The sequence below is a fragment of the Rhinolophus ferrumequinum genome, chromosome 21 (assembly GCF_004115265.2).
Source record: "Rhinolophus ferrumequinum isolate MPI-CBG mRhiFer1 chromosome 21, mRhiFer1_v1.p, whole genome shotgun sequence".
NCBI classification, from domain to species: Eukaryota; Metazoa; Chordata; class Mammalia; order Chiroptera; family Rhinolophidae; genus Rhinolophus; species Rhinolophus ferrumequinum.
The window spans coordinates 10,835,230-10,856,141 of NC_046304.1; the positions used below are offsets into that span (position 1 = coordinate 10,835,230).

Consider the following 20,912-nt stretch of genomic DNA (forward strand, 5'->3'; position numbering starts at 1 on the left):
CTTTTGCTGGAGAGGGCCTGACCTTGGGCAGGATGGATGAAGTGTGATTCCCAAAGTGGCCACGTGGGGGGGGCCCACCAAGAGTAGTTAATGGAAATGTAGCTGATACCTATGTCTCACCCTGGTGAACCCTGAGGTGTAGGCTTCCCAGTTTTCCCTCCCTTCTCCTTTGCCTGGAAGCATGTTATTGCTGTTTGTTGGATCCCTTTTACCCCTTGATTTAACTCCCATACTCTGTGCAGTCGCTCCTGTGGTCATTTATTCTTTTGCCTGAAGTAAATGGCCAACTTTTGTGAAACATCTCTTCCCCTTTGTGCCCGACACAGTGCCAGCTGTGTCCAGGAGGGGTTAATAAATACTTACTGAACAAATTGGCCCAGGAAGACCCAGCTGAGTGTGGTATGGAGCTGGCTATAGATGGCCTGCTACCCCTGCACTCTGTTGTCCTGCTGGTAACTCTAGTCCATGATATATACATCATGCCCCCGATGTGGCACCCTAGCATTCCTGTCCCCAGGTGCTTCAACAATGAGTGTGCTAGGAGAGCTCTGGAGGACACACTTCTCTGGGCTACAGCATTAAGATTCAAGAGTATAAGCAACCTAGACAGTGTTTCCCAAACTTGTGGGCTCCTAAGAACTACCAAAAATGCATTTAAAATTAGATTTTCAGGCCCCTTCCTTGGAGAGTCTGATTTCGCAGAGATGATTCTTATAATTAGGTACACAGTTATAATGTCCACTATTTATTGGAGGTTTACTATAATGTATTCCAGTCAGTGCTCAGAGCTCTTTCTCATTTCATCTACTGAATACTTTCCAGGTTTAGGGTTCTCCTAGGCCTTAGAACCTGGGTTGGCCCCATTACTGACTAGTGTGTTAATCCAGACGGATTATGTAACCTTTCTGGATCTCACTCTCATTTGTGAGGCAGTGGGTAGTAAGTGAGCGGGCCTCCATGTCTGTGAGAAGAGCCTGGCCTGGCCCACAAAAACTCATAGGAGCCTGCTATTATCTTCATCTTCACCCTCACGCGGCACTGAGATCCGAAGACCACTTCACCCGGATGCACCTTCTAACCTGGGGGAGCTTCAGGAACCCAGGATAGAATTTCCAGGGCTGGAGGCGCTCTCGTCACTCCCGTAGGGCTCACCCGGGTCTCAGCATAAACCCCTACCAAAGCCACCGCTGCTGACATCTGCGCATGCTTGTAGGTGACATTCGCTGCGCCTGCGCAGAGTCCGCAGCCTTGGGTAGGAGTGTCGTCAAGGAAAATCCCCAGCTTCTAGGTAAACAAGTTGCCGCGTGAGACCGCCGGCACGTGTCCTGTACAGCTCTGAGACCTCAGCCTATGAGAAAGTTCGGAGGGCTGGGTTGGCGTTTGAGTCACCGATCTAGGCCATTCGGTATGTTGCCACAGCCAATCTGAACTTTGGAAGTGGATGGGGGCGTGGCTTCCTGTCAGTCTTTCAATAACGCGCCCGGACAGCCCCTCCCTCACGTGTGTCTGTCACTGCCGGTTGGCAATCTTGACCAATGAGATGATGGCGGCGGCGGGTGGCGCCAATGGTGGCTCTGCTGCGGCCCGGCGGCCGCACGCGGCGCGGGGCATGGATCGGCGCCCTTAGGCCAATAAGCTTGAGGGGCGTGGCATCCCAGTCGGTGGGCAGGCTCCTGGAGGAAGCGAGTCCAAGTCTCTGTGGTCGTAGTTGAGAAGAGACTGTTCTGCATGCTAGCCGAGCGGTGAGTACTCCGGGCTGGAGGGAGGGGAGCAGGGGTCCGTGTGAGTTTTTCCGGTGGTGTGTTCTGTCTGTAAGAGTGTTAATGGAGTGTGTGTGTGTTGAGGGGTGGAATCCTGCGACTGCGTGATCCCATCGGTGGGAGCCCTAATAGTTGAGGAGTATAGGGACCGAGAACTCAGCTCTATAGGGACTGGGGCGGAAGCCACTGACATCAGATCCCTCACCGCCCTGGGGTACCTGGACTCCTGACTGCCTGGGGGGAGGGGCTTGGAAGACCTCAGCGACCTGAGGGATCTGAGACCCCAGCTACCAAGGAGGTACTGGAACGGAGACCCGGAGAGCGGGTGAAAGACGTTCCAGTGCGTAACTGTTGTTTGGGTATGTGCCTTAAGCACTTGAAAGAGGCACGGGTTCTGAGGCTGGAGGGACGCACTGGTAGGACAGGTTGGGAGGATTCCAAAGGTTTGATGTAGTGATTTGTGTGACTCTGAGCCAGTTACATCACGGCTCTGGAAGTCTTACGTGTAAAGCGGAGGGGTTGGGCCTCGGAGCCATCCTTGGGAGTAAAAGTGTTGGATCCTTAGAGGGAGGCTGGGGTTGTGCAGATTGGCTGTGCACATGTCTTCCTGAGCCCCTGGAGGTGAGGAGGAACCAACAGGGTGCTCAAACACCCAGGCAGGTGGTAAACGGACCTGGTGTAGGGTGGGAGAGTGAAGAAGTGGAGTTCCTAGGGCTGGTAGCTGCTAGGATGATCTCAAAGATTTCGAAAGCATGTGAAAGCTGGGGCTATGATGATTCAAAGTGTGTGGGGAGTACACACTGAATATCGCAAAGGAAAGGAGGGATGAGATGGAGTCTGTTCCAGGTACCAAACTCAGAATCAGCTAGATATTTGAGAGGTAGAGGTTCCCCAGTGCTGGGTAACACCTCACAGGTTCCAGAAGGCTAAAAAGCCAGAATGACAACCCATCATAAAAGCTCAGATTTGAACCCTGGGTTCTATTTGTTTAAGAGCCTGAGAACGTATTATAAGACAATTTAGTGAAGTGTAGTAATTTATCAGCCTTAGTCCTTGTAGAATGGGGATAATAATACCCATCTCACAGGGTTGTTCTGGTGGTTAAATAAGAGAATGTATATAAATTACTTAGCACAATGCCTGGGTCATGTTTTAAAAATTATTTAGCTAAAAAATGCCTGTAGGATGACAGAACAACAGTGATAGGGCAAGAGATTTATGTGAATGCTTTGGTTGGGAACTATTCTCACATTCTCCGGTTTTTCTGCCAAGTTTTGGTGACTCCCTCCCCATTTCCTTTTTCCTGGTTCTGGTCTTCCGGCACCATCCCCAAACCCTCATTCCACCCTTTTATCCCTCTCCCCAGGATCCAGGCCCCAGCCTGGGCCATTTGCTCTGTCCCGGTATGATTTCTTCATCCTAGACCATTCTCCCTACTCCTCCTCCCTCTCTCTGCTGCCATAGTAACAAGAGATTCAGGCTCTGAAGGGGGCCTCTCTAAAGGAGCAAAGGTGCGTGTTCTCTTACAGAACCTGGGCCTCCAACTTCCCCGCCCTGTCTCTTTGGGATCGGGCCAGCAAATGTGTACAATTTGGGAGAGGGGAAAAGCCATTGCCAGGAGCTGTAGAAACAAGCCGAGGGGAGGGCGGATGCGAGTCTGGAGAAGAGAGTCAGGCATAGGGCGGGGGAGGGGGACCCCTTCTAATCCTCTCTCCAGGAATCCCTGGCGTTGAGACAGGACGGCTGTCGTTGGGTTGGGGGTGGCGCCCAGCCTGGGTGCATGTCCTGGGCCACCGGCCAAGAGAACATGATGTTCCTAAGTGCGCTGGCTGCCGCCCTCTTAGGCTGGCCACCTCCCAAACCGCTGTCTCTCCAACCTCCCTGCCCCACATTCCCCGGCGGCTTCGCCCCGCCCCCTTCCTGCGCTTTGACGTCACCGCTGTCTCCCGCCCCCTCTCCTCCATTGACGGCAGCAGGGCCTGGTTACTGTGGGGACGGTGAGGCAGGACAACCAGAGCCCTGGGAGCGGGTGAGGGCTGCTGGAGCGCTGGGCCCTTTTGTCCATGCAAGAAATAAATAAGGCGGTGGAGGTGGGAGAGCAAGGACTGCCTGTGTCCGGGGAGATCACATCTAAATCCCTGAGGAGAGCAGGGGAGGAACAAAAATGATGTTTCCAGAGAAGAGGTGTCTGAAAATGAGACAAGGGACGGGACCACAGTATGTGAGTTGGGGGTATATTTTCAGGGAGAGGAGACTGAAAATCCGGGCTCCTGAATCCTTTGTTTCCTGTTTTCTTGCTTTGGTTTTTCTAGGTTATTTTACAACCCCACCCACCCCCAGCTTTTCCATAGAGCCTTCTCCCTGGCCCTCCACCGGGAAACACCATTGTTAAGGAAAGCATAGGCCACGTGACAATGAAGGGAGTGCACCCACAGCAGATTATGTCAGCATGAGCTTGGGGGCCTCTTCACTTGCCACCCACATCTCCAGGGTGCCCTGGAAGGAACTGCTCATCACAGCCCTGGATGGAGAAGTCTGTGTAACTGCAGCTCCCCTGGGCCCAGCCTAGCATTTTGTCCCCCATATCAGGCCCCTGTTCTTTTTTTAGGACTCAATATTCTGCTCCTCCTTTTTTAAAAAAGGCTATAATTTCCGGCCCCTTCTCCATTGCTGAAGCCCCTTTCTCTCCCCTATCTATCCTTGTTAAGGACGAAAATCACCGTTTTTATTAATCACCTACCATGTGTCAGGTTCTGTCCTGGGGGCTGGGGAATAGTGAAGGAGACAGATGATGTCCTTGGGTTTCTCTTTTCCTAGTGGTGGGTATCTGAAGCCCTTGCCATCCCACCTTTCTCTGTCTAGGGTCCCAGTTGGTCTTTTCTCTCAGCCACCCCCTTTGTTCCCCTGTAGCCCTGGTTCCTTAGCCCCCACCTCCGACTTTGGGGGTAGCCTTAACTGGGTGGCTGCATCCTTTGGAGAGGAGCACTAGTCACCACCACCCACCCACCCCCCTGCCCGGAGACCTTTTCTCTGATTGAACACAGAAGCACCTGCTTGTTTCCCTTCACAGCCCCCACTGGCTCATTACTGTCCCTTCTATTGTTTGTCTCCTCCCCCCAACTCCATCACACGTAGGCCCTCAATTGCCCTCCTTCTAGCTGTTAACAGGATTTGAAGTGACAGAGGAAGGGGCCGGGTAAAAGGGCTTTATTATGATGACAAGTTTGAGGCAGAGAACCCAGTAAAGGCCAGGCCAGTTTTCTGTCTGTCCCCCTCCTCCCAAGGACTAGCCATTATTATCCAGCTTGGTTCATCTTTCACGGTCTGCATTTTTTTGCCCCACCCCTAGGAAGGCCAAGGTGTCCTGTTCTGCAAGGCTGGTCAGTTCAGGAAGTAGACATCTCTTAGGCACCTACTGTGGCCCGGGCATTTTCCCGGAAGAAGGGCAGCTTACCTCCCCTTTTTTCCCCTCCCCTCCCTTTCAGTATTTACTGTACAAGGCGTCCTGCGCCCATTGGCTGGGCGGTGGTGTCTGGGGCCCTTCAGCTCAGTGCCAGCACCCAGATCCACGTGCACCCGTGTGTGTGACACAGCCCTGACCTCAGTGGGGGCCAGTAGCCAATCAGGCGCCAGGACGAGATCCCCAGCCAATCGGGGGCGGGGCCTGTGGCTCCGCCGGCGGGAGGCCAATGAGGGGCAGTGCCTGGCATTATGCAACTCGCCTCCTGTCCCTGCGGAGCTTCCACTCCTTTGCAGGCTGCAACAGCGACAGGCAGGCGGCCGGAGGGCCCTCGCGCTGACAGGTAGGCGTCTCCGTGGCCACCCGGAGACCGGTCACCGGCCCCGAGCCGGACAGCCCCACTTCTAACCTTAGGTGCCGCTTTCGGCCCGGGCGCTCAGACGGCACACCAATAATTCTTTTTCCTCGCGGCTGTCCATTCCCTCTCTGCCCGCCGGGGCCCAGGTGTTCCTTGCAACCCTGCACCCGGTGTCTGCATTCCTGACCCGCTTACCTTACCTCCCACTTTGCTTTCTGTTCCCAGCTCTCCTGGCCTCACACCCGACCTTCAGCAGTCATGCCCCCTGCCGCCTTTCTTGTCACTCGGGGGGGGTCCCCGCTTTTGCTCCGGTACCGGGACCCCACCAGGCTCTCCGCGCTCCCGGCGCTCCCCTTCCAATCCCTGGCCCGACGCCGGCCGTGATGTCAGCCCGGTTCGGGCTGGAACATCCCGTTCCCGGCGCTAGTTCCTGCTGTTGGCCACAGCCTTTCCTTTTCTCCTGGCGCTCAGAAAAATGCTCGGGGGTTGGGGGTGTGGTTGGACACGGAGTAGGGGATGAACTAACTATGCGCAGGCTATTGTGTATCTCTGGCTCAGCTGAGTGTATCTGCTTCGGATGGGGGTGGGGTGGGGTTGTCTGGAAAAGTAGAGGACTGAGGAGAGAGGATTCCTGGGTTCCTGACAATGGCAGGTGCCGGCTTCAGTTCTGAGAGTCGGGAGAGGGTGTGGGGGCTGGAGAAGGAAAGGCTGTGTGTGGTCTTGACCAGAATGACTGGGATCCAGGCGGGCGTCAGGTTGCTGGGCTTTTGCTCTGAGGGCGGTGGCGGTTGTGTTTTGCCCTGGGGAGCAAGGCCAGTCCGTGGAACCCCGATGGGCCGCCCCTCTTCTTACGGCCACCGGGTTCTCTGGGGACGGAGAATGTATTAGCGGTGGGCGACCCCTGGCCACACCCGCCAGTGTGGGAGTAGGTCGATCCCCTACTTCCGCCGGGAAATGGGGGAGGGGTCGCCCCTCCCGCCCTCGCGTGGTCCCTCCAGCAACTGCTTAGCTCAGCCGCTGACGTCGGTTTCCCTGGCGACCGCGACGGCGGCGGAAGCGCGTGGTGGGGCCGTGCCTGTCGCAGCGCATGTGCAGCGGGGGTGGCGCTGCCCCCGGATAAAATTAGCCGGGAGGCCTAAATATAGGAGGCGACAGACTCACCCCCCTGCACAGAGGCCTTGGAGTGCCAGGCAGTGTGGGGACCCGGTGGGAATTTGGGGATGGGAAGTGTCCGGGCTTTGGCCCATAGTCATAATTTTAGTCAACTGCTCAGACTCTACTTACCCAGGCCACGTAGGCAGCGGATGTAAGGGAAGGCCAAAGAGAGACCCCTTTCCCACCTACCCCCTCCCCATGGGGACAGGAAATAGAACTTACCTAGGCTGCCTGTCGGAAGCCCGGTTCCAGGAGCGTGGGGGCATGCGGGGGAGGGTCTCAGTGAAGCCAGCAGGTACTGAAGTTAACAGCTCAGCTTTCTCTAAGCTCTTCCTCCTGGTCTCGCTCTCCAGGTACTGGCTGTGATCGAACTTCTCTACTCGCAGAGGCTTGGGTCTCCCACATCAGTCCTCTAGCCAGGCCTCCCGGCCCCCTTGTGCATCCGTTGTGGCCTCTCCGCCATCCCTATTCTCCGCCTGCTCTCCCCATGGCCCAGACATGAGTGGCCCCCTAGAAGGGGCTGATGGGGGAGGGGACTCCAGGGCGGGAGAATCCTTTTGTCCTGGAGGGGCCCCATCCCCTGGGCCTCCACAGCACCGGCCTTGCCCTGGCTCCAGCTTGGCTGATGATACGGATGCCAACAGCAATGGCTCAAGTGGCAATGAGTCCAATGGGCCCGAGTCTAGAGGTGCATCTCAGCGGAGCTCCCATAGCTCCTCCTCTGGTAACGGCAAGGATTCGGCCCTGCTGGAAACCACAGAGAGCAGCAAGAGGTGTGTATAGATGTGTGTTATACAGTCTGGAGTGGACTTGTGAGCAGGCTGAGCTTGGAGACAGGCCCATGCTGCTGGCCACTTTCCCCTCATCTTGGACCTGTTGCTTCTTCTCTAGCACAAACTCTCAGAGCCCTTCCCCACCCAGCAGTTCCATTGCCTACAGCCTCCTCAGTGCCAGCTCCGAGCAGGACAACCCATCTACCAGTGGCTGCAGGTTCGTAGGGGGAGGGCTGGAGGAGAGGCTAGGGGCTTGGATCATGCTCTAGGTCTAATGCCTGTATCCATTCTCTCCCTGTGGGCCCTGCAGCAGTGAACAGTCAGCCCGGGCAAGGACCCAGAAGGAACTCATGACAGCGCTTCGGGAGCTCAAGCTTCGGCTGCCGCCAGAGCGCCGGGGCAAAGGCCGCTCTGGGACTCTGGCCACGCTACAGTACGCTCTGGCCTGTGTCAAGCAGGTTCAGGGTGAGTGGTGCTTCCGAGGAGGGCAGTGGTTAGGTCCGGGGGTACTATGGTGGAGCAGTCCCCTCAGAATGTCCCACTACCCTCACTCTGCAGCCAACCAGGAATATTACCAGCAGTGGAGCCTGGAGGAGGGTGAACCTTGTGCCATGGACATGTCCACCTACACTCTGGAGGAGCTGGAGCATATCACATCTGAGTACACACTTCGCAACCAGGTCAGCCACAGCCCGGTCTCTCCATCCCAACACACCCTCATTCCCCTCTCGCGTGGCTCCTGAATCTACTCTTCTCTTCACTCTCCTGCCAGGATACCTTCTCCGTGGCTGTCTCCTTCCTGACAGGCCGAATCATCTATATTTCGGAGCAGGCAGGTATCCTGCTACGCTGCAAGCGGGATGTGTTCCGGGGTGCCCGCTTCTCAGAGCTCCTGGCTCCCCAGGATGTGGGCGTCTTCTATGGTTCCACGGCCCCATCTCGCCTGCCCACCTGGGGCACTGGGGCCTCAGCAGGTGAGGTCCCCAAGTGCTTAGGGGGAGGGATGAGCAGTCCCAGGAAGCTCCTGCTGTGAGGGGCCAAGGGACCTCCCATTTTCCTTGCTGGGTTCTTCTCCACCCAGGGAGGGTATGAGGGGGCTGTGCTCACCTCGCTCCTGGTCTGTTCCAGGTTCAGGCTTCAAGGACTTCACCCAGGAGAAGTCTGTCTTCTGCCGTATCAGGTAGGTGGGGGAAGTGGGAGCAGATCCCTCTCACCTTCCACATACCCCCTTTCTTTACTGTGTGGATTATGACCTTGAGGCAGAGGGTGGGTGACCCTTCATTGGAAGTTCCTAACGTCTCTCTCTCTCTCTCTCTCCCTTGCTAGAGGAGGTCCTGACAGGGATCCAGGGCCTCGGTACCAGCCATTCCGCCTGACCCCATATGTGACCAAGATCCGGGTGTCAGATGGGGCCCCCGCACAGCTGTGCTGCCTGCTCATTGCAGAGCGCATCCACTCGGGTTACGAAGGTAGGCAAGCCAGGCCCTGGCCTGGTGGGGCTAGGAGGAAGGGTGCCTCTAGACTGGGGGTGAGGCAGAACATGAGTCTGGGTGGCATGACCAGCCCGCCAGAATTTTGAAACAGAGAAGGTATTATAAAGATGAAGGTTTGAGACCCGCTTTAGAGGTAGGATTGGATAAGAGCACTGAGCTAAGAGAGGGCAAAGAGGACCTTGTTCTCAGTTTCATTATTAGTATGGAGCACAAGAATGGTCCAGACCATCTTTGTAGGCCAGAAGACCCAGGGCAGAGCTGTGGGGAGGATTGCTAACCGGCCTGGGCCCCAGGCGGGGTGGAGGGCTGAGGAGCTGGACTATTCCAGATGAAACCCAGTGGCCACACTTTCTATGCTTAGCTCCCCGGATCCCCCCTGACAAGAGGATCTTCACCACACGACACACGCCCAGCTGTCTCTTCCAGGATGTGGATGAAAGGTGAGGTCAGGACCTGGAGGAAAAGTGAGTGGCCAGGGCTGAGGCCATGGCAAGACTGATGTCTCCTCCCATTTCAGGGCTGCCCCACTGCTGGGCTACCTCCCTCAGGACCTCCTGGGGGCCCCAGTACTCCTGTTCCTGCATCCCGAGGACAGACCCCTGATGCTTGCCATCCACAAGAAGAGTGAGTTCCTCTTACTCTGTTCTTCCTTCCTGCTGTCTCCAGTGCTTCTTAATGGCTGCCCTTATGGTTATGTGTCTTGGTGCCTTGGTCTCCTGGATCTCCAGTGGGGCGGCTCTCTGCCTTACTCAGCTTTCCCTCCTGCTCACTTCATTTCCCACTCCCTTCAGTCCTGCAGCTGGCTGGTCAGCCCTTTGACCACTCCCCTATCCGTTTCTGTGCCCGTAATGGGGAGTATGTCACCATGGACACCAGCTGGGCCGGCTTCGTGCACCCCTGGAGCCGCAAGGTGGCCTTTGTATTGGGCCGCCACAAAGTACGCACGTAAGTGGGCCATGCCCCAGAGTTGGCATTGGGAAGTGGGACAATATGAGCGGGGCAGGGCTCGACTTACCCTTCCCCACCCCACAGGGCACCCCTGAATGAGGATGTATTCACTGCCCCGGTCCCCAGTCCATCTCTGTCCCTGGACCCTGATATCCAGGAGCTATCTGAGCAGATCCACCGGCTGCTGTTACAGGTGAGAGTTAAGGGGAGGGGGCTTGGGACATGAGGAAGGAGTGGAGAACAGGGCTGTAAACACCTAACCTGTCCCTCGCTCTGCCTCAGCCTGTGCACAGTTCCAGCCCCACGGGGCTCTGTGGAGTCGGCCCTGTGACTTCCCCAGGCCCTCTTCTCAGCCCGGGCTCCTCCAGTGATAGTAACGGGGGTGATGCCGAGGGGCCTGGGCCTCCTGCCCCGGTGAGTGTCCTTCTCCCACTTCACCTCGCTAGTCTCCTATCCCCCGTCCTTCTTGGAATCGGCATTGCCAATCCCAGAGGAGCTCCGCCTCGTCCCCACTCTTTTTCCTTCTTGTCATGCTCCCATGATGGCCTGCATGCTGCCTCACTGGTACCTTCTTGTTGCACTGTGCCCTGAGCCCCTGACACTGGCTCGGACCCTCCCCCAATGCTGCCCTGCTCTGTCCTACAGGTGACCTTCCAGCAGATCTGTAAGGATGTGCATCTGGTGAAGCACCAGGGGCAGCAGCTTTTTATTGAGTCCCGGGCTCGGCCTCTGCCCCGGCCCCACCTCCCTGGTGAGTTGGTGAGGGTGTGGGTAAAGGAGTGAGACCTGGGGGTCCCTTGACCTTCCTTCACCCCAACCCAGAGGAACTTTCCTTTTTTCTTTCTCTCCTTGGCCCAGCTACAGGCACATTCAAGACCAAGACTCTTCCCTGCCAGTCCCCAGACCCAGAGCTGGAGGCAGCCCCTGCTCCAGTGCAGGCCCCACTAGCTGTGGCTCCTGAGGAGGCTGAGAGGAAAGAAGCCTCCAGTTGTTCCTACCAGCAGATCAACTGCCTAGACAGCATCCTCAGGTAGGCCAGTCTGGCCCCTTCTCCCATTTGGGCGCTGGCCTCACCCCACCTCAGGCCCTGCCCTCATGTCCTCTGGTGCGTCGCCAGGTACCTGGAGAGCTGCAACATCCCTAGCACGACTAAGCGTAAATGTGCCTCCTCCTCCTCGTGCACCGCCTCCTCCTCCGATGATGACAAGCAGAAGACAGGTCCACTCCCTGTGGGGGCCAAGAAAGGTAAAGACCCAGTGCATGCCCTGCTCCCACTGCCCCTGGCCTGCTGGCCTCGTGTCTCTACCCTTCTGCCTTTGGGGCCCCCACCTCATTCTGCCTTGTCCCCCTCCCAGCCTCCAGATCTCCAGTCTCCTCCCTACTGTGTATCCCTCTCCCTCCTCCCTGGGATTCCCACTCCTGACCACCTGGTGGGGGCGGTGGTGGTAACTGGCGCCATCTCTCTGCACAGATCCTTCGGCAGTGCTGTCTGGGGAGGGGGCCACACCTCGGAAGGAGCCGGTGGTGGGAGGCACCCTGCGCCCGCTCGCCCTGGCCAATAAGGCGGAGAGTGTGGTGTCCGTCACCAGTCAGTGTAGCTTCAGCTCCACCATCGTCCATGTGGGAGACAAGAAGCCCCCGGAGTCGGGTATGGGCGTGGAGTGAGGGGGCAGTGCCCAGGCTCTCCTTGTTCCCCAGCCAGAGCTCCCTCCCACCTGCCTTTTCCCTCCCCCTCTGTCCCTAATGGAGAGCAGGAGGCCTTCATCTTAGCTTGGGGCTGCTGCTGCTTGCCTCCACCCCCACCAGCCTTTGCTGCTTTGTCTTTCCCCCATTCTGCTTCCTGTGTTCTGTCAGTTCACATACCAAGTCTGGGGTGGGGGTTGGGGGGGGTTCAACTCCGAGGTGCTGACCACAGAGGGTCTGAAGGCAAGGATTATTGAAAACCCCTGAAGGGCCTTGACCTGGAAAAGGAGGGAGGGAAGGGAAGGGGGTGGGCTTCCCTTCCAATGAAAGTCATGGAGGTGTCTTCCTAGGGCAGTGCCGCTGGAGGGGACTTAGTAGCCTCTGTATCCTGGGATAGCTTTGCGTAGAGAAGAGAGCCCAGGGCCAGTCCTCATCTGGGAGGAGGCCAAGAGACACACACGGGGCCCGGGTTTGGCTGCGGGGAAGAGGCCAGGGGTTGGCTAAGCTGTTGGACAGGGAGGGTGTGGTGTGGATGTGTTAAACCCCTGAGATGATTCCAATGACCTTTCCCTTATCTCGCCTTCCTCAGACATCATCATGATGGAGGACCTGCCTGGCCTGGCTCCAGGCCCAGCCCCCAGCCCAGCCCCTAGCCCCTCAGTAGCCCCTGACCCAGCCCCAGATGCCTACCGCCCTGTGGGCCTGACCAAGGCCGTGCTGTCCCTGCACACACAGAAGGAGGAGCAAGCCTTCCTCAGCCGCTTCCGTGACCTCGGCAGGCTGCGTGGACTCGATGGCTCCTCCACAGCCCCCTCAGCCCCTGGTGAGCGAGGTAGCCACCTGTTATCTCCTTGAGCCTGCCTTCTGCCTGGTCTAGGACCAGATTGTTGTGGGAAGGGGGTTCTTGAGGGAGATATTTCTGCTCCAGGGACCCAGGCTGGTGCTCCCTCCACCAACAGGGCCCTGCCTATGGACAGGCCCCTCGCTAGCCTCTCCCCACCAGGCCGGGGTTCCAGGCTGCAGCCAGAGGAGGGCAGCCTGGGGGTTTGGCACTGAGACAGGCAGGCGGAGGTGCTCTGCTCCAGGTAAGCTACTTCAGGCCCAGCCTGGGGGCAGGGGCAGGAAGTATGCCCACTCAGGACTCAGTTGTTGTTGATTAAGAAATCTATATAGTAGACTCTGGGCCAAATACAGGCAAAGAGGGCTGGGACAACTCTGGGGGGGTGGTGTCAAGCTTCAAGGGCAGATGACAGCTTGGCAGTTGCTTCAAGGAGGACCCCTGCAAGCAGAAGCAGGGCTCAGGACTGGGCTTTGTTGCCCACCTCTTCGCTCCATCGTGAGCTAGGCAAAGCATGGCCTCTACTGGCAGAAGGAGCACCAAGGCTGGCAGTGCCTGCTGGAGTTTGGCGGATGGACTGAAGCCGCCCGCCCACTCGACCGTGGACCCACCCTGCTTCCTCCCATCCACTAGCATTCCTCTCTTGTCTGTACACCCCCAGCTCGAGCCCTCATGTAACCTTTCCTTTCTCCAGCTCCTTTCTCAATAAATCCCCCTTTTCCTGCCTCCTGTGATTCTTCCTTGAAGGTTTCCATCTCCCCAGAGTCCCCTGTAATCTGTGTGGGCTGAGAAGCCAAACTCTCTCTAGGGCCTTCGCCTATGCTCTCCTTGGTTGGGGTAGCAGGGAAACTAACCCCCCAGGCTGAGGCCTTTGCTAATCCTGGTCTCCTCCCCACAGGCTGCCACCATGGCCCCACACCCCCTGGTCGCCGACACCATTGCCGATCCAAAGCCAAGCGCTCACGTCACCACCAGATCCCCCGGACCGAAGCCCCCTGCTATGTCTCTCACCCCTCACCTGTGCCACCCTCTGCCCCTTGGCCCCCACCATCAGCTACTACTCCCTTTCCAGCTGTGGTCCAGCCCTACTCCCTCCCAGTGTTCTCCCCCCGAGGTGGCCCCCAGCCTCTTCCCCCTGCCCCCACGTCTATGCCCCCTGCAGCTTTCCCTGCCCCTCTGGTGACCCCAGTGGTGGCCTTGGTGCTCCCTAACTATCTATTCCCTACCCCATCCAGCTATCCCTATGGGATACCCCAGACCTCCGCTGAGGGGCCTCCTACCCCCGTCTCCCACTCACCTTCTCCGTCCCTGCCCCCACTGCCCCCGAGCCCTCCCCACCGCCCGGACTCTCCGCTGTTCAACTCAAGATGCAGCTCCCCACTCCAGCTAAATCTGCTGCAGCTTGAGGAATCCCCCCGTGTTGAGGGGGGTGTTGTTGCAGGGGGCCCTGGGAGCAGTGCGGGGCCCCTGCCTCCCAGTGAGGAAGCCGCTGAGCCAGAGGCCAGACTGGTGAGCACTGACTGCCCCCTGCGATCTCTTACATCCCCCGCGCAGCTCCTCTTCCCTTGCCCCTTCTCCACCTCTCACTTCTTCCTGCCCTCTGCCTGCCTGGCACCTCCATCTCCAGAAGATGGTGTCATGGGGTGGGGAGACCTCAGCTGAATTTCTGAATGAAGCAGAAATCAGCTGCCTCGTCTGTGAAGTTGAGACAGTCCTGTCTGTCTGACAGGTGGTGGGGACATCCCAATCACTTCTGAGAGTGTATCTGCCACTTGGAAATGGTTAGCATTATGTCCTTATTCTTTGCCGGCTCTCTGCTCTCATTCTGGCCCTAGTGTCATTGAGTGGGATCAGAGACCACTTGGGTTGTGTAGGCCCTCCAACCAGTGGAAGCAATTGAAGGGAAACCCAGGTGTCGATCCGTTAATCCCTTCCTGTCCTCCCACCCCCCTCCAGGTAGAGGTAACTGAGTCCTCCAATCAAGATGCACTTTCGGGCTCCAGTGACCTCCTGGAGTTGCTGCTGCAAGAAGACTCTCGCTCTGGCACCGGCTCTGCTGCCTCAGGCTCCTTGGGCTCTGGTTTGGGCTCTGGGTCTGGTTCAGGCTCCCATGAGGGGGGCAGCACCTCAGCCAGCATCACACGTAAGTGTGTCCTACCAATACCTCCGAGGGTAGGACAGTGGGGAGTCGGGAGGCCAGGCTCTGCCTCCTAAGGCCAATGGGCTGGACATGTGTCATTCAGGGAGGCCCCAGGGGTGGTGGCACCAGCTGACCTGACTCCATTGGTTGCCCCCTGCTTCACAGGCAGCAGTCAGAGCAGCCACACAAGCAAGTACTTTGGCAGCATTGACTCTTCCGAGGCTGAGGCTGGGGCTGCCCAGGCCAGGGCTGAGCCTGGGGCGGCCCAGGCCAGGGCTGAGCCTGGGGACCAGGTCATTAAATACGTACTCCAGGATCCCATCTGGCTGCTCATGGCCAATGCTGACCAGCGTGTCATGATGACCTACCAGGTGCCCTCCAGGTGAGGAGTTTGAGGCCTCCTCTGCCTCCCTTTCAGAGTCAGGGTGGGAGTGCGGGCTAACCCAGCTAATGGGTTTTTCTTTTCCGGGGCTGGCTCTCAGCTTCTCATCCTATCCTCTGCTTGTTGGAATCCCCTCATTAGTTCCTCCCAGGCTGAGGAAAGCTTTCCTGGTCTTAGAAGCCCTTAACTCCCAGATCACCAGTTCAGGGGAGGAGCATGAAGCAGTGGGTGGGGAGTTGTTGTAGAAGTATGGCAGCCTCATGGGCCCTGGCCCCTACTCCTGACCTCTGCCTTCTGAACCCCTTCTCTGGGCAGGGACATGGCCTCGGTGCTGAAGCAGGACCGGGAACGGCTCCGGGCCATGCAGAAGCAGCAGCCTCGGTTTTCAGAGGACCAGCGGAGGGAACTGGGTGCTGTGCACTCCTGGGTCCGGAAGGGCCAGCTGCCTCGGGCCCTTGATGTGATGGTGAGAGAAGTCTGGGCCAGGAGGGAGAAGGAAGAGTTGAGCTCAGGTCAAAAGGATATAGGCTAAGGGCTGATCTCTTTATTGTACTTGGATTATTAATCCTGAATGATAATAATTCCACTAAGTTTGCTGCTGGGTTATATAATATTAAACCACATGAGTTTTTGTAGACCTTTTCTGGGCTAAATCTATGCTAATGTACACTGTGACTGTCCCATAGTGGGGTCTAGATACAGGGTACAGTGCATTTTCCAATCTTGTTGGCCCCGTGTGCATCTGTGTGGACTAGTGTTTCTTCAGAATACACTTTGGGAAGTACTCGGGCTGGGGGACAAGGGGAGCTGGGCTAGCTGGTCAGCAGTGAGAGATCCTTGCCTGACTCACTCATCCCCTTTGTCCCTCCAAGGCCTGTGTGGACTGCGGTAGTAGCACCCAGGACGCTGGCCGCCCTGATGACTCACTCTTCTCAGAACTGGATGGATTGGGGCTGGAGCCCATGGAGGAGGGTGGAGGTGAAGGTGGTAGCGGTGATGGTGAGGGTGAAGGCGGAGATGAGGCCCGGGCCCAAGCTGGGGCCAGGGTCTCAACCTCTCAGGACCTGGCCATGGAGGAGGAGGAACAAGGTGGGAGCTCATCTAGTCCAGCCTTACCTGCCACAGACAATGGCACCAGCTAGACTACATTTTGGGGCCTCCAGGAATGCATGAGAAGCTTCCTTCTCCTACATTGCAACTCTCAGAACTCAAATGTGGCTGGACCAACCAATAGCAAACTGCCCCAGCTTCTCCCGCTGTAGGGGGCCGGACCCCCATCACAAGCCGAGGATCCAGGGGCTGCCTCTAGCCTATGAGGGAACAGAGTGAAACTCTCCAGCCCAGCCTAGAGAAGCCTCACCTAGCACCCTTGGTGAGGAGTCCTTTCCCCTGGACAAGGTTGCTGACAGGCTGCTGAAGTTGTCTCTTCAAGTCCCAGCTGAACCCAAGTCCTGGTCCCCGAGGGTTGTAGGCTGCACTTATTTATTGGGGGAGGAGGGCCCGAGGCCCAAGTAGGAGCCAGTGGTCCAAACCCTTAGCTGCTCCAGGGTGGAGGAGGTTGGTGGACCATGGAGTCCCTGGTGCTGCCCTTCAGGTGGGACCCAGGCGTTCTCAGCTGTATCCTCTACCGATGACATTTGTGTTTTTGATATTGTGTCTGTTAATATTTTTTAATACAAAAAAAAAAAAAACCAAGAAAAAAGGACTTTGTGGAATGAAGTTTGGGGGTTGGGTGAGGGGAGGTTTTTGTGGGAAGGTGTGTGCCGTCTTCCAGCAAGGCTGTAGTGAGTGAGCAATTCCCATCCCTCTTCTTCCCACACCCTTTCCAGCTGAAGGGCCTTGCTGAACCTGCTAAATCTCCACCTAACTCAAACTCTGCTCTCACCTCTGACATTATCTCAGCGGTATTTGTCCTGGGAAGGAGTGATGAAAAGCAATTTGTGGCTAAGGGCTTGGGCAAGCTCCAACATGGGTCACAGTGCCCAAGGGAGGGAGAAACCCACTTAACCTGTTAGTGTCCTGAAGCAGTTGAGGGCGTTTGGCTTCTTCATCATCGCACAGGAGAAGGCCTGAAGCTGTCTAGGTGGCAGAGGGACGGGAATTACGCACCGAAGCATTATTAAGTTGGCCTAAGGGAGGGGCGGAGCGTTAACTCTCCGGTTCAAACCTCAGAACCTGGGAAGGGGGCGGGACACAGGAAAGAATGAGTCACTGAAATCTAAGGGCAGCCGTAGCTTTGCAGCCTTTTACTGGCGCCCAGAAACAGCTGATCTATCTGTAGACGCAGCGCGTTTTCCGTCGGCGCCGTGGCTTAGCTGGTTAAAGCGCCTGTCTAGTAAACAGGAGATCCTGGGTTCGAATCCCAGCGGTGCCTGTGCCCGGTTGGGAAAGGTATATTATTGTTGCAAACTTAACGGGTTTCCTAAACCTCTTCCAAGGGTTCTTCTTCTTACCAAGCCAAATCTCTCTGGGCATCCATTCCTGTGCCCCCACTTCCCCTCAAGTATGTTGAAGCCGCCATCCGTTTGTCGGCTCTGAAGGGTGTGGGTGCCTGAACCACGATGTAGGCTTATTTTGTTGGAGCCCTACCGTGGCTCGGGGCGAGGAGGGACAACAGGAAAGTTGCTACGTCTTCGGGGATCGCTGATGACGGATGCAAAGTAGGTGCAGTGAGCACCGCAGAGCCGGGGCGCAAGCGCGCAGACATCTCGAGATAGCAAGTCTGGTCAGCAGAGGCAGGCATGTTATCGGCAGTTATAGCTGCGCTGCCCAAGGCCGCGTGCGGCTGTGATGGCCGAGTGGTTAAGGCGTTGGACTCGAAATCCAATGGGGTCTCCCCGCGCAGGTTCGAATCCTGCTCACAGCGTCTGTACTTTTGAGAATGTGTATCAAGAGAAAGTAATTTGTTTTTCTAGAGCTTTCTTCCCTTGGAGAGGATCCCGCATTTATCATGGGACTCTTAAGGATTCAGCCACACGGGACCACTCCGCGAGCGCCCTCTTGCGGGCCTCAGACAGCTGCATTTACTTAGAAGGCTTTTAACTGATAATTTGAATTCATAACTCCGCCAAACTGAAGTGATTCCTCAGTGCAATCGGACAGTTGTATTACATTTCCTTAATCCATTCACCTTGCAACTCTTCTATACTATTTCATTCCTTCTCCTTTTCTCCTCAAACCACGAATCCCTGCAACCTCCCTCAGCTTTACTTCCTATTTCACTGAGAAAAGGCATTTGGAAGAGATTTTCCCATCAATATCCGCATTCGCACCTACCTACCTACCTGTGTCCACATACTCTTCCTTTCCCCCATTACTGTAAATGAACCCTTCCACCTAACGCCAACCCCTACACTTAATAGATCTCCCATTGCATCTGGCCCATAAGGGCTCAAGGACATTGCTCTCTTTACCATATCATCAAAATTTCCCTCTAACTGGATTATTCCTACCAGCCTATAAACATACTGAAATGTATTCCAATTTAGAACAAGCAAGACAACAAAAGCTATCTTGACCCCATGACTCCCTCCAGCTACCATTCTATTTCTCTGTTCTTTTCTGCAAAACAAGTTATACTCACCGTCTGCAATTCCATCTTCCCATTCTCCTTTGAACCCTCTGTAATCAGGTGCCTCCCCCCTATTCATCAAAGCTGCTCTTGTTAAGGTTACCAAATGACCATTACCTTGCTAAATCCATTGATCACTACTCAGCTGCAGTGGCACAGATGTTTACTCTCCCCTCTTAGAAACACTCTCTTCCTTGCCTTCTAGGACACCACACTTCTAATATTCCTTCTAGGACATTAGCAGTTCATTCACAGACTCATTGGCTAACTCATCATCTTCGGATCTCTAAACGTTGGAGTATTCTCAAGGCTCAATTTCCCAACTTCTTCTCTATGTGTACTCACTCCTTTAGCGATCTCCAGTCTCAGGGCTTTACATATCAACTAGTAGTATATTCTTAATACATCCAAAATTTTCATCTCCAGCTCCAGAACTCTTCCCTGAATTACAAATGCATATATCCTATTGCCTATGTATCATTTCCACTTGGCAATCAATCTTAACATGTCCAAAGCAAACTCCTGGTTGTCTCCCCCAAAACTGCTAGTCTTTCCATCTCAGTTAATGGAAGGAAATTCCATTTCTTCAGTTGATCAAACTAAAAATCTTAAAATAATCTCTAATTCTTCTCTCACACCCTGCACATTGAATCAATCGGCAATTATTTAAAATATGTAAAATATTTGACTGCTTGTCACTGCTCTACCACTACACCCAGGTCCAAGCCACCCTCATCTTTCACCCAGATTACTACAATAGCCCCTAAATAATTTCCTTGCTTCTGTTCTTGTTCCTTGTTCCCTTACAGTCTACTATGAACACATTGGACAAAGTAATCCTTTAAAAAATAAGATTCTGTCATTCCTCTTTTCTTCCAATGGGATATCAATATGAATTTCTGGTTTTTAACATGCATAGGTATAGAAATAAATATATACACATACACAATGCATACACATGCATATACTTCCAACTCTGTCCACTGAGAGAGCCTAGAAGGAATCATACACAAGTCGTGATAAGCACACCAAGTGCCCAGATATTGGTTACTAAATATCATTCTCTACTAAAATGAACCAGGGCTCCTTGGAAAAAAGGTCAGTTCAGGGGTTGCAGTTGGGAATTACAAGATGATCTTGAAACATTTTGTTGCACCAGAAAGTAAAGAGGTGCTCAAAGAATATTGGGTATATATCAAAAAGACAGAGCAGCTAGGGGCTGTAGCCAAATTGGCTAAATCTGGGACAATCTGAGCATTAAAATAAATAATGATTGTGGTGGATTATATATAACTCATTGAATCAAGTAAGAATCTAAAGTTCATATCGTATAAATAAATGGGAGGAAAAGTGAAAGCTCTTTTTATAGCAAACAGCCAACTAATAAATATAGAAGGAGTGTTGGAGTTAGAAATCATCAATGGACACTAAACTAGTGGGTAAACTTTTGATGAGGTACTAAAGAATCTCAAAGTATCTTCCCATAAATTACATATTAATTACTAATAAGGGGAAGTAATAACTTTACAGTGGAGAACCCCAGCGAACACCATTTTAACCATGTGATTAAAGTCAATATCTCAGTATTGGGACAAACTGACATGTGTCGTCTGATGTGATGGACTGAGAAAGACACATCACTTCTGTGGTGACATTCCTACCAAAAATGCATAACCTGAATAATTTGCATCTAACCATGGAGAAACATCTGACAAACCAAATTGAAGGACATTCTACAAAATACCCCAAACTCTTCAAAACTCTGAAGATCAAGAACGACAAAAATTCTCCCAGATTAAAATTTGATAACCAAACTATCAATTAAATTAGGTAAAGACATTTGTCAGACATATAATGTAAAAAAAAAAAAAACCCAAAATACCCATCATTCCTTTTCAGAGTAAACTAGAGATTGTGCTACACCAAAACAGAGGAGTCAACATGAGTTACCAGAAACTTAGAGTCTAACACAAAAAAAGATATGAAGGAAATTCTCCTCAGGAGCTTTGTAGCAAATAGAAGGAGAAACCAGCCTAGGCTGGAGCAGTAAGAGTGCTCCAGAAGGAAGACTGTTAAAAACAAAATTTTTTTAACCTGAAATTGATGGATTATGTGACTTGTTTGCTCACACTTGAAAGTTTAAATTGAGTTTGGATAAAAGAATTAGTATACACTATAGAAATCAAGCAAACCAAAAAATAAAGCAATTATTAACTATAGGAAAAATAAAATTACACAATAAAGGCAACTCAAATGTAAAAATATTTACCTTATCGTAGTTATATAAACACTAAATTTCATTTAACTAAAAATTACAATAATAGAACTGTAAGAATGAGGAAGAAATAGAA

General features: G+C 54.2%; 1 protein-coding gene and 2 non-coding genes across 6 annotated transcripts; all 3 read left to right on the plus strand.

Moving 5' to 3' along the window:
* The first annotated feature begins 1,604 nt into the window (after positions 1-1,604).
* On the plus strand, positions 1,605-16,676 carry PER1 (period circadian regulator 1). 4 transcript variants are annotated; one of them, XM_033090287.1, is made up of 24 exons: positions 1,605-1,742; positions 7,087-7,506; positions 7,625-7,723; positions 7,817-7,971; positions 8,065-8,186; positions 8,279-8,480; positions 8,635-8,686; positions 8,833-8,975; positions 9,361-9,439; positions 9,517-9,623; positions 9,791-9,944; positions 10,032-10,140; positions 10,230-10,361; positions 10,593-10,698; positions 10,806-10,977; positions 11,065-11,192; positions 11,419-11,595; positions 12,220-12,462; positions 12,590-12,715; positions 13,367-13,977; positions 14,425-14,611; positions 14,774-14,990; positions 15,306-15,456; positions 15,863-16,676. In XM_033090287.1, exons 2-24 carry the CDS (start codon positions 7,232-7,234, stop codon positions 16,130-16,132), a joined length of 4,017 nt encoding a protein of 1,338 aa, XP_032946178.1. In that variant the 5' UTR covers positions 1,605-1,742; positions 7,087-7,231; the 3' UTR covers positions 16,133-16,676. The 4 variants fall into 4 exon arrangements, with proteins under 4 accessions (XP_032946178.1, XP_032946180.1, XP_032946181.1 ...); XM_033090288.1 differs by lacking the exon at positions 1,605-1,742 and adding an exon at positions 4,870-5,563; XM_033090289.1 differs by lacking the exon at positions 12,590-12,715.
* A 614-nt stretch (positions 16,677-17,290) lies between these two features.
* TRNAT-AGU (transfer RNA threonine (anticodon AGU)) lies at positions 17,291-17,364 on the plus strand. Its single transcript has one exon. It is a non-coding gene; the product is annotated as a tRNA-Thr (tRNA).
* A 410-nt stretch (positions 17,365-17,774) lies between these two features.
* TRNAS-CGA (transfer RNA serine (anticodon CGA)) lies at positions 17,775-17,856 on the plus strand. The gene has a single exon. It is a non-coding gene; the product is annotated as a tRNA-Ser (tRNA).
* Positions 17,857-20,912: the final 3,056 nt, after the last annotated feature.